This window comes from Triplophysa rosa, linkage group LG23 (assembly GCF_024868665.1).
Source record: "Triplophysa rosa linkage group LG23, Trosa_1v2, whole genome shotgun sequence".
Classification (NCBI taxonomy): domain Eukaryota; kingdom Metazoa; phylum Chordata; class Actinopteri; order Cypriniformes; family Nemacheilidae; genus Triplophysa; species Triplophysa rosa.
In genome coordinates, this window is record NC_079912.1 from 15585460 (window position 1) to 15598907 (window position 13448).

The 13448-nt window shown below is 38.6% G+C and overlaps 1 protein-coding gene across 8 annotated transcripts in view; it reads right to left on the reverse strand.

The window, feature by feature from the left end:
- ntng1a (netrin g1a) overlaps window positions 1-13448 on the reverse strand; it is a 102272-nt gene that overhangs the window by 22614 nt on the left and 66210 nt on the right. For 2 of the 8 annotated variants that reach the window (XM_057322380.1, XM_057322379.1), the window contains exons 5-7: window positions 11300-11326; window positions 5822-5989; window positions 3326-3460 (exon numbers count right to left, since the gene is read on the reverse strand). In XM_057322380.1, coding sequence (XP_057178363.1) covers window positions 3326-3460; window positions 5822-5989; window positions 11300-11326 — 330 coding nt within the window. Of the gene's footprint in view, window positions 1-3325; window positions 3461-5821; window positions 5990-8607; window positions 8653-11299; window positions 11327-13448 lie in introns of all 8 variants that reach the window. The other 6 variants (XM_057322387.1, XM_057322383.1, XM_057322381.1 and 3 more) reach the window with 5 other exon arrangements.

Below are 13448 nucleotides of genomic sequence, written 5' to 3' on the forward strand. Positions count from 1 at the left end.
AAAATGTGAAATTGTTAAAGAAAAGTTAAAAAAGAAACTCCCATTAACACGGCTTAGTTTTCTCAACTTTTTCCTCCCGTGACGACACTGCCAGTCATTACCCCCCTCATGTTTATCAGCATATCGGACATCAGTACATTTACCAACAGGGAAACCGAGGCCAGACCTGCTCCCTTTGGATGCAAGCTGTTGAGCAAGCTGCAGGCAAACAGACCGCAAACTATCAAACCATCGGAGACAAATAAAAACTGATGAACAAGCCATGCCTCTCTAGTCTCTTTGTCTCTATAAGCTGCAGAGGAACGGTTCTACGAGGCCTTGCAGTGTCTGTTTAATGGCTGTAACCGAGCTATTTCTGGACAGACGGGGCTGACAGGGAAAACTGGATGATAGAGCGAGAAGGGGTAACTCTTCTAGTCATAACAGGCTGATTAGGGAGTTGGCAGAACTACACGGTCTCCAGTCTCTCTCTCCATCTCCTGTGTGGATATGAACTGGTTGAGTCAGGGAAAAATGAGACCCTGTTTGTGTCCATAATTCCCCCTGTTCATCACTGCCGAGTCGTTTTACGATGCAGATCAATTGCTACCTGGTGAAAACCCACACACGTACCACAAAACACGGCAGTCAGGCATTGTACCTGTAAGATGAAGGAGCTGTTTGGATTATCAGTGATTAACACAAGCAAAGACTGAATGTGTTCAATTAGTGTTAGTCTCATTTACATTTGTAGGTATTTGCATATAAAGTGTAGTTCTCGCATATCTGCATGGTTGGATAAGCACAGATACAACCAATATTTATGGAGTGGTTATGCACAGAATATCTAATTCTATGGGTTTTCATATGTCATAATATAAATATACACATAATAACAATAATAATAACAATAACAATTAATTATCATTAAATAATAATAATAATTATTATTCTACTATTATTATTACTATTATTGCTAATTCACTTTTATGATAAAAGAGCCATGTATCTTTTAATAAACTAGATGAATTATTATTTTTGTTATTATTACAATAATATACATGATTAAATTGTTTCTTTTAGAAATCATTTTATATCTAAATACAAGCTGAAATGATCAAATTAATAATACTTCTATCAGTGTCTAAATGTAAAGAAATGTTCAGTTGCTAGCACCAAACTTAATCTACAATTACCAACAAATAAATAATACTAATAACAATAATAAAGTAACCGTGAATTTAAAGATAACTTTTATCCAAAGTGACTTACAAATGAGACAACATTTAGCATTTGTCTAATAAAAAAAAAACAGGGCTTTCAAATGATTATTCGCGATTAATCACATCCAGAATAAAAGTTTGTCTTTACATAATATATGTCTGATATATGCATTTTTATTCTGAATGTGATTATTTGCGATGAATCGTTTGACAGAAATGTATTGTTTCATGGGTAAATGTTTTTTCCTACAAATGAAGTAATTCTCTTAAAACTGGATCGTAAGACATACTGACTGTACTGACTGTTTGGTATTGAAACATCAGTGTTACCAAACTGTCCATGAAAAGGACACCACAAAGAGAGGCAAGTAAGGAGTGCACTGTGTCCTGAACGGCTCCCTTTCGAAGGAAAATAAAACAAATTGATCGATCACCTTTTCCACAGCTGTGGCCTTTGGCAGGAGTGTTTCTGTATCTCGTCTGAAGACGAGTTTCACAGTTTCGCACGCGATGCATCTCTCAAGATTGTCATTGGTTCACACTGTGCATTCAACTCTTTCTGTGTTTCCGGTTTGATGTCCCTCGTGACCAGGTGAATACGTGGACACTGGGAAAGGCCTTTCAGTGATTTATGGTGTTTATGAGTGCTAACAAACACGGAGATGGAAACTATTTGCTCACTGTGCTGTTGGTTGAGAACACATCGTTCAAGTGCAACACACTGTTTAACCTCTACAGCCTATGCCATACTCTCCAGAGGCCTTGTCCGGATGGGCATTTTCATGGAATAAATATGAGCACCTATTTTAAAACACCAACAGAAGGTCCTTTCAAAGCTCTTGAATGTTCCGATTTAAAGCGTGTGCAGAAGGGGAAAAAAAACAGGCACGGGTAGCCTCCAACCCAACACGTTTATAATTTACCGGCATGTAAATAAACCCTAATAAGAGAATAAATCGAGCAATTTAATGGGTTTGCTTTTGATAAGAGGGATAATGTTTATCGAGAGCGACAGTAGATTGCACGATGCGGCGGAAAGCAAAGGCTTATTTGAAGAAAGATTTGAGCTTTAATTGCGTACTGCAAATACATCTGAAAAATGGATTTTTTGATTTTGCACAAACATTTTGGCCTTCGAGACTTTGCTCAATCACGAGAGCTTAAATCTTTTGTATAGGGTATGATGCTGTTGTGTTGATGACGGCACTAAATTAAAATGATTGTGTGCTTTGCCATCTCGCATACCATTGGCTGAAAGTCAGTCACATGGTAATGCATCTTCATGCTGGTGGAAAATGGATGTGCATGTAAAGTCTCCCGGAACAAACAATAAAGGGAGCATCTGCTCATTTGCACCAAACCGCAGAGTTGACTTTAATCTTGAGACACATGCGAGGGTGTGACTCTCTCGCAATAACCCGTGACGTAAATCTGCTTCACACCGTTGCATTCAGAACTGACTCAATAAACAGATGCACCAAATTTTCAATCTCACATTACATGCACCTTCCTGTTCATTCTGGCTCAACGCCGCTTTGTGTTGTCTGTGGCTTTGGTAAATGTTGACCTTTGATGCTGGAAGCCCATCGAAGCTCATAGCAGAGAATACAAATCAATGCTTGACCTGCAGATCGTTTAAACCGCGATGCTCGGCGCCAAAGGAGAAGCACCAGCCATGCGTAGCGTTAGCACAGGCATCAGACGTTCTGCTCACTCCAAATATTAGTTCAGCTGTCTGCGATCATGCGCCCACGTTCTCGCAGATCCCGAGTCAGCGCAAACACGCATGCATGAAATTCTGCAGGGATTGACTTGCATCGCTTCGTTCTGTTCTGTAGAAAATGTCTACTTTCTATTCAAAAACAGTGTTAATAAATAACAATTGATGATGATTATTATCTTCTTCGAATGAAATCAAAACTACATAACAGGTGCGACTGAGCCTCTGATGGAAGTCGGTCCAAGTTCTTTTCCGAGCGCTGTAAGCAAACCAAGCTGCTCTTTTCCAGCCAAAATACAGCAGCAAACAGACAGAGGGAGAGAGGAAGGGAGGGCGAGAGAGCTTGTGAGAAAGAGAGAAAGCGAGGGACCAAAGCTGCATGTTGGGTGAAGGTTCTACTTACATTTGCAGCCATTGTCCCACAAAAATCCCGGCAGACACTCATCGCACTTAGCCCCTCTTGCTCCTTTCTTACATTTACAATATCCTGTGCCATTACAGCGAACATTTTCTGAGCCAAAGGGATCACAATTACAGTCTGTAGAAACAAGACACACACATACACACAGTGGAGAGACGGGGTCTGCGCTCTTCAGCCTCACGAATAATGTTTCTGTGTTTTCTACACAAACTACGCTTGTGGCCCGAAATGGGCCTCTGCTGCCTCCTTCATGCACATTGCTAGTCTACAAAAGACAGATTTATAACCGGCATCGCTGAATATTTACCTCACGTCTACCATTTCAAAGGAACGAAATGAGAAGCTTCAGCTGGGGAAGGTGAGTGAGGGTGGAAATGAGACAATGGTATTTACTTCATGGATATTGTGAATGTTTAACGTCTTGGAAAGGCCATAATGTGAAAGCGTAGATGATGTTTTACTGCCTTTACTGAACCATCACACTGTGCATGCTAAACAGTGCTGGGTTGCTCATATGGTGCGTTCGAAACCTGCACCAATGGAAATGTTTACAGGAGACGTTACTAGTCATTTCTGCAGATGCTAAGCTAATAAGATGTATTAAATAAAACATAGCATATAATATTTAATAATAAAAAGTAAATACAACAATTTTCCAAAGAAACAATACATATTTTTTCTTTATAGAAAAAAAACTAATAAAAAATTTCTTGAACATTTTCGCTGATAAACCTTGTTTGATCAGTGGGTTAAAGGGATGTAATGATTCATTCAGCTCACGATGCAATGCGAGTCACAATAATGATCTCACGATACAATATTTTCGACGTTTTGTTGAGACAAATTAGAAATGAACAAGTGCTCTTTTATTATTTCTCAAATCATGCACATTTATTTATTCCTAAAATAAAAATGTATTTTATGTCAAACAACAAAACTAAATTGCAATTTTAAAACTAATTCAAAATCAAATAAAAAATGAATAATACAAAAGTATCTTTAGTATAAACTAACTTACAATTTGTCTGTGCTTTTCCTGATTAGGATTTTTTTACTTTTTAAAAACAATGTCAGCATATCCTCGTTTTCCAAGTTTGTAGTAAACACAGCGGTCCCTGCTGTTCAAAACATGTAACGCCATTCATTAAACATCTCTACTCGTCAGATATTATAATCGATTTTTAACGGGCTCACAGTGAATTGTTACATCCCTAGTGGAAAATGTGTGTAAGGATATTCCTGATCGTGATTACAATCTAAAACATAACCATTGATATGAAAATCATCAATTAATCCCTTTTCAATGCAACTATTGCTTTTCAAAATACACACAAGACTATTTCAAGCCGCCCAGAGCAACAGCCAAGATAAACTGTTTTTACAGTATATGTGTAAATGCAGCCATTAAACGTAGTGCTTTTAGCAAATACATTCAAGCTCATTTTTTATTAATGCCTTGCTAAAACGCTGCAAACTTCTCCCACGAGTCACTTCTAACATATTTTGTCAGTTCAGTGAGTCTCTTCTGACTACTGATGTTGTTGGGTGGAGGTCAGAATCTGTGACCTGTAACACCTAAAGATGTGTGTGTAGGTCTAAAGCCGTGACCTGCTTCTCTCTTAGCATCTCTCTTTCTCCCAGAGTGACATATGCAGCATGCGGCACCTTTCTCTGTGGGTGTTAGTCCCTCCAGACACCTCACCAGAGAAGTGCTATGCCAGACGTCACCTTTGTCACACAATGACACTTATGTCTAGCTTTTTGTCTGTCTTGTCTTTCTTTCTTCCACTCTTTCTATTCATTTTGCTCCTCTTTCTGTCACTTATTCTGTTTTCTTTCTTTCTTTCTTTCTTTCTTTCTTTCTTTCTTTCTTTCTTTCTTTCTTTCTTTCTTTCTTCCACTCTAAAGTTACTGTTTACAGCTCAGGAGGCTCAAAAAAGTTAAGTAAACTCAATGGAATTTAAGTTTCCAATAATTTTTTCTCTAAAAACAAAACAAAAACAGACTCAAATGAGAGAATGCACAGTAATAATATAGATCTATATTATTCATGTGAAAGAGCACAATTTAGTCTTGATAATAATGAATTAATTCTGAAATCTGTACTTAATGCAGAATTTGGTCCTGGAAAAGCACAGCTTGTGACATTGGTGAAATCTCTAGACACCTTAATTCTCAGAATAAACCCCCCAAAATCCAGATACTATGCTTAAACGAGATATTACAATTTGCATTTAGATTTTTACACTTGATGATTTTGTGCTTGTGGATCTACGCACTAATTTTATGGAATCAATGTGGTGCACAGACGCATGCGTGATGAGACTCGGGTGACGGCAGTGGGATGGACAAACATAGAAAAGTGGGTGAATGGATGGAAGATGACAGAGCGATAGAAGGGAAGGCCAGATGGCAGATTCGGGGAGTGTGTGATGTGCGATAAGCCATGTTTGTGGATGGGAGGTCTAGAGGACTGACCTATGCAAACATTCACATCGTCCAGCTCTGCCGAGGCATTGCGGTAGTATCCAAGCTTGCACAGCTGGCAGTGCTGCCCCCTAGTGTTGTGCTTACAGCCCACGCAAATGACGGTGTTCAGCACCTCGATGTAACTGCAGCGATTGGAGTGACTGAAGCATTCGCAGTCTTGCAAAAAGGGGAGAGAGATGGTGCTGTGTTTAGGGTAAGTGTGTACGAGTCGTGTTGGTGCCATCGCACGCCAGGTTTGGATGGCCTGAAACAGCAGAAGGATGGCAGGCACTGCTATGGATGCAGCCAGCGGTGTTAGATCACGTTAAGATGAATGGAGAAGCGGTGTTGTTATAAGAAAGTTTGCCTCGAGCACACCACAGCGATGGAGAAAATAACAACAAAATGTTACATGGAAACGACGGGGTACAAATAAAAACACAAGTGGATGTAATTTTCAACCTCGGCAGAATGCAGATGCACACGCTGTTTGAAATTTACATCCACAGTATTTATATTCTATTGCTCATGGAGAGTTGTCTCATAGATGATGGAAAAGTGCAGTGAAGGAGCTGGAACTTTGAAACACAGGAATAAAACAATGGCTTCAATTTTCGACACCCCCGAAATAACAAAAGCACTCAGGTCGGAAATGGGTACACAAACTGTATCCTCTCCACAGAACTACTGCCGTAAAAATGAAAGACAAAGCATTTTTTCCAGTATTGATTCTGTCATCTCCAAAATGAGAAATAGCACAACCAAATCAGAAATAACTTCCTATCTATTTCCCCATAGCCTCGAAAAACAACGTTTATCCAGGACCCGCAGGAGTCTGCCCTAGTTTCAAAGTGAAGTTAAATCTCAATGCTTGGATGCAAACATAAGCAGATGCCCTGCATACCAGGAACACCTGGTCAACCAACGGACCAATGCCCTCAACAAATCTACTACCGCACATCACGGACAGGCAGTTGCGCTTATGAAGTCCCAAATCTTTACCCCTGAGTTGATGCAAGGACTATCGGGAGAAATGGAAGGATTGGTTATCAAGATCTGGATTGAGGTCAGGCCTCCTCAACATCCATTTCCTCTGTCCCGTGAGTCGAGGAGCGAGACCGACATATCTCCTGTAAAACGATCTCTAAAGCTGCCTGGATGTGTCAATCATTCTGTCTGGAAATGGTTTAACAAAAAACCAGACTGAAGTTCTCGCCTGCGGAATCATATCAGATTCTGTGTTCTCATCTGAACGAGGATCTGCAAGATTGACTTTATACAACGCATTAATCCAGCATGATGCTTCCCCTCTGATTCATCAAGTTGAATCTTTGTCTCTGTGATTTCAAAGACTTGTTTTCCCAATGCATTCAGGCACGTCAGTAGACGGGACCGAGTTTAGAAACATTCAACAAGGATAGCTATAAACAACAGGGAGAAAAACACACTACGCAAAAAGGGAAGGAATTGTTATAAAATTACTTTAGAAAAGGGCCTGGACGAGGAGGAGTTACGGGACTCACTTTTTAAAGGGAAAGTTCACCCAAAAAGGAAAATTCTGCCATCATTTATTTACCCTCGGGTCTGTCTAAATTTCTTTGTACCAGTGAACACAGAGAACGATATTTGGAAGTTCTTGGCCACCATCGACTATAATAGTAGGACAATTTTAAATGGTAGTCAAGAGTGCCCCATGACTGTTTGCTTCCCCACATTCTTCAAAATATCTTCTTTTGTGTTCAACAGAACAAATACATTTATTAAGCAATTTGTCCTATACTATGGTAGTCAATGGGGTCCAAGAACTGTTTGGTTACAAGCATTCTTCCAAATATCTTCCTCTGTGTTTATCAGAACAAAGGAATTCATACAGATTAGGAACAACTCAAGGGTGAGTAAATGATGAGAGAATATTCATTTCTGGGAGACTTGTTCCTTTAAGGGGCGGATGGTGGGGGATGATTTGGACGAAACACATTAATATAAAGTTATTATACATATATATATATATATATATATATATATATGTATATATACTGTATATACAGTGTATATAAGAATCATAGCCCTCCTACCTCTCTTACTGTTTGCAACTTGTACAGTAGGAACGGTTGACAAAGCAACTTGAGGAGCTACTAGACAAAATAAAGATAAAAACAGCAAAAATAAAAATAAAAAACAGAAATTCCAAATAATAATATAAACATTACTCTTTCTTTTCATAAATAGAGACTGAATGCAATCAGTTATAATTCTATTTCTGTGTCATGAATATTTACGCCTTTTCAGCATCATCGACGCACAAAACACACCGTGTATGCTCTATTCCCTGCAGGTGTTGTTGCTTGGACGTTTTCGACGGCCGTGTAAAATGAAAAGTCTGAGTTGCTGGCAGAAACTGCTCAGCTGGCATACGAGCAGTTGAGCTTCGCAGGTTTCTTGTGTGAGAGCTTGTAAAGGCTTACGACTCTACATACTTTCCAACACAACAGCAGAATGCAAAGCTCAGAACAATCCCTAAATGATCCGCTCATGGTGGAGTCACAATACAACCCAATGGCAACAAAGACCAACCCAGGACCTGTATCAGCCTATCTACTTATCATTTGTATGTGTGCAGATGTGCATGTCTCTTCTACGGCCTGAAAATGATTTTTTAAGGAATGCAACACAACTAAATAAAGAAAAAACTCTTTAATGATGACTTTAGCTAGATCTTCACTCCTACAGCAGCCTATAGAATTATTTTGAGAGTCAGATTAAGAAATTGTATCCAAGTTGAAAATGGACCCTACCTTGATTTCGGTTAGCGACACCTAGGGACGATATGTTCTGCCGAACTGCATGCAAGCAGGAGAAATCAAGAGTTAATTGAATGCACGGGCTTTCAGATGCACTAAGACGGGTGCGGCTCGGACTCATGTACACATAAACAGCTACACATCATATTTCCAGATGGGTCATTCATAAAGGTGAGCTGAGAACAAGCAACCAACAGACCAATCACAGATCTTCTCCAGAGATTGTGTGTAATTGAGCTGTGTGTTGTGGGTTACTCTTTATAACATGGGAGATATGAAAAGAAATCGTGTCAGTCTGTTGGAAGGTGACACTAGCCTTTGTTTTCATTTACAATTGTTATAAACAATTTGTAATGTTTTAACGATCATTTTGAATGACATACAATGCATTATTTCCTTTGAAGGTGGAAATATTACAGCTGGGAATGGAGTCTCGTGTCAATCTCACAAACATACTGTACGTGCTGCTTCGTGGTTGACCATAGTGTGTGGGCACGTGAAACGAAGACGAAGGGTGCAGGAATTTCAGTGAGGACACGTCCACACAATTGTTTTTGGTTCACGGAGACATAGAATGGTGGTTTGGGGATTCAGAATGCATGCACACGCAGAATACTGACTGAAGGAAACCCATCCTGAAGACCCGTTATGAAATGACCTCTATGTCCAATCACATTAGGAGAAATGACTTTTTCCATGTGATTTGCGGAATTCCGTAAACACAACTGAGTTTTCAGTTCAAGCTCCAGTAATATTTTACGAAATTAAAGATGGAAAAATAAAGGTATGAAATTGTTAGATTAATAAACTGGGGATGTGTCAACATCATAAAGTGAAAAGTGTTTCTCTTTCTTTAGATTAGCATTTTTAATAAAAAAATACTGATTTATCTAATAAAAAATAAAATAATATTAATATTATTTTTGCTGGAATAAATTTGCTGACAAATTTTCAAACAGTGAGTAAACTTCAAATGTAATTTGTCAACAACAAATATTCCAAAACTTATCTTTATCGAACTAATCTAATAATCAGAGATACACTTTCTTTATTCACAAAATCTATGTTTTCAAGGAAGTTGTCTTGTTGTTTTTGTATTCTGTGACTGTGAGACACCGAGAGTGGGCACAAAGCAATTGGCAACAACTTGGCTTGGATGAAATCTGTCCTCAAAATGACAGACAAATCCAGCCGTCCCATCTTGTTATATTTCATGACACTAACGCTTCCGAGAGCCAGCGTCAGGCTTCCCGTGAGAGCTTTATTACTAATATAAAATGTGTTCTGTATTAGCGAGCGACTAAGCCCAATGCTTGTCGCATCTGCTATTCATTAATGTTTTTGTTAGTGAATTTTCTTATGATAATTGCATCAATGAGAAGTGACAGATTTTAATCAATGAAATGCAACTCCGAGCTGTCAAAATTTCATTTTAAAATATACATTTTGCCCGCATTAGGCAATTCTGGCTCTCTTATTAAACTTGAAATAAAATTGAGAAAAGTTAATAAAGAATTCAATTAATAAAGAATTCAATTATCTTCAAGCAACTCTGAGGAAAAGGCAATGTTTTCCTTTTCAAACTGGGGCGTAACATCACTATTCTCAAGGACAACTCTTTTTTACAAGCTCTCTCTCTCTCTCTATAGGTTTGTAAAGGTGTAACAGTGATGGTCAGAGGACAGTTTCATGGATTCATCTCTGTTCTGGTGTAAAAAAAAAGACTTTTCAAGACCCTGGCTGCATTGCGAGTGTCCTCTCTTTGTGTCATTCTAGATGGAAATTCACCATGAAGGACAGTAGATGGATGTTCATGGTACAGTAGCATGTGGGAGGGTTGTTTGAGCTCATGCAAAAATGTGTGTCATAGGCCATGCATTACAGCCAAACACACAACTCTTCTTGAAGGGTGGGAAGGGGCGGAGAGGTCCACTTGGTATGGCCTTCATTTCTGATTAAATCTGCAGTTTTATGTTACATTTTCAGTTTTGTAACCAATTTTGATTTGTCATCAGAGCTCAACAGATGGTCAATGGCAACCATTGTTTACAATGTGTAAATCAGACTCCGTTAATTAATAATTCAGATGTGCAATGATATAAAGATGTGTCTATGATATAAATTACAGCATGTATATTTGTCCTGGACCCAGGAGTGGAGAAATATTAAGAGCTCTACATGCATTCTGACTTGTTCAATATCTCTGTGGCTCCGCTTTTCCTATTCAGCCTTCCTGATCCTGTAACTTTATCTGTCTGCCAGCTCACAAGCCCTCTGGCAGGACCAGATAATCACACACGCCCGCATTTCTCATATTAAAATGATCTTTTCCTCTTTCTACTTCTGGAGGGGTCCTGAACTTCAATAAGGCCCTGTGCTATTTATTTCTAATATATTAAAGAGAAAACAATGGTATTCTATATGCATGCAAAACACTGGCCTTTGAATTCAGCTTCAGCATTTCAGAATTAATTCTTCCACAACCTTTTCTATGGCTGGAAGCAATACTGCCATTGTCTAGAAATCGACTCTATTATAATTAGCACATGGTCCCACAGTTTTGTATTTGATGGAACAGTTGAAAATCAGAAATAAAAGTTTTACCAGGAGTGGACCTGTGGAGAAGTGAGAAGCAAAGCTGTGCATGTGTTTCATGTTGATTTAGAGCTATGAATTCTTTACTTACTAACTGGGCCGACGCTATTTGGCAGACCTGAAAGAGAAATGAGAGAAGAGATTTAACAATCGACGTCTGAACTGACTTTTTTACGTTCTAAAATGATAACAATTACTTTTTAGAATAATAAAATGGCATTAAGCAATCACATGACCACAGACCTACAGTTCACACACTATACACTAAAGGTGCTTCACGATGCCATAGAGGAACCATTTTTGTCTAAAAAGAACCATTAACATCCCAAGAACCTTTCTGTTTCACAAAAGGTTCTATGTGGCGAAAAAAGGTTCTTCGGTTTATAAAAAGGTAAGAAAGAGACGGTTCTTAAAAGAACTTTTGACTGAATGGTTCTTTGTGGAACCAAAAATAATTCTTCTATGGCATCAACGTGAAGAACCTTTTGAGCACCTGTTTTTCAAGAGTGTATGATCCTAATAAAAACAACACATTATTTCATGCCAAATTAAATTTTTTAAAGTTATTTTATATTTTTAATTAACGCAAAGTATGTTCTGGTGTTCCACCAGCATTCCCAGGTGGTGTAAGGCCGTGACGGATCAATCGGTCAATGTACTTGTCCGTTTTGAGAGCAACGAATGGAGGATTTCCTCGGGAACGCTGGAGAGCTCTTGGACATAATGCTCTGGTGGCGGAAAGGGATGTGAACCCACGGCCCTGCCATGTGCCATCGATCTAGTGTGCAGCGTCTAATCTCTCCCCCTGATCTCTGCTTCACATGGACAGTTAAGAGCCAAATGTATGACCTATTGGAACGAGGGCTGAGAAATGACTGGGAAAATAAAGACTGCAGGCTCCTCTGAGAAACGTGTGCAGATTGAGAGAGTCAGAGAGCGAAGAATGCAGAGAGAACCCATGTATACAAACTTGAAAATCATGTCCTGCTTTCATTTTCTAATGTATCAATAACACAGGGTCCTTAATAAACAAGTCTTTTCAAACTTTCATGCCTTAGATTTACAACAACATATACAGTATCCCCATACAGCATCTTCAGTGTAATACAGCACCCCTATAGCATACTCGCCACTTAGCTCTGAATACATGCAGGCTTTTAGTATCCGTGTTTGTATTCATCCTTGCGATTCATGTAAGTGCGATACGACCTGGGCTTTAATTTATTTATTTATTCATCTCTCCTGGACAGTCGTCCGCCTTGAGACGGACGCAAAATATCATGTGTCGAGTCATTAGATTAACTTTCAATCACGGCGTTTTCCAAGCCTCTTCACCTGCTGAAACTCTCCATTATGTGAATCGAATTGCGAAGCCTGATGCAGAAAGGCATTAGGCTGCTTATGTTTATTGCACACGCTATTGATTTTTACCATCTGAACTTCTGCACTCTGGGGTCACTCAGTCTCACAGATCAACTGATAATGTGCAAAGACATGCACTCGCAGACATGAGCATGCGCGCGCACACACACGCAGTTGTGTGCACACAAAACATGATATAGATTTGCTGCTAAATAAATATTGTATGATATACAGTTTTACACTTTACTTCCACTGGCTATCTATCCATGGTGTACCCTGCCTGTGCCCTAACATACTGGGATAGGCTCCAGCTCTCGTAATCCTACAGGGGATAAGTAGATTATGAGGGTGGACTTCGCATATATCATATGCAATTTATCTTGTTACCTGTACCATTTCTTTGTACATCGCTGATACATATAAAATATTTCTATACTAGTGCTGTCAAATCGATTAATCGCAGTTAATCGATTCCAAAATAAATGTTCATGTTTATATAATATATGTGTGTGTGTGGTGTGCTTATTTTTATTTGTATATATGGGTATTTGACAAATAAGCCAAACGTGTGTCCTATGGTGTGACAGCAAACATTTTGAAAAGAAAATGTTAATAATATAATGTTATGTTATTAATATTTACATTTATAATATACATTTTTATAAATGTTGAAATTCTCCCAAATTTCAATTACAAATATTGTTTCTATTTGCATTTATTTGTAGAAATTTGCATTAACTGTAGAAACAGTTCAAAATAAGAAAAGATACTCTGTATTTTTGAGACCTCAAATACTGCAAAGAAAACAAGTTCATTTTTAATCCAAGAGTAATATTTCTACATGTATTCAGGAAAAACATTATTCCGTTCAAAAATTA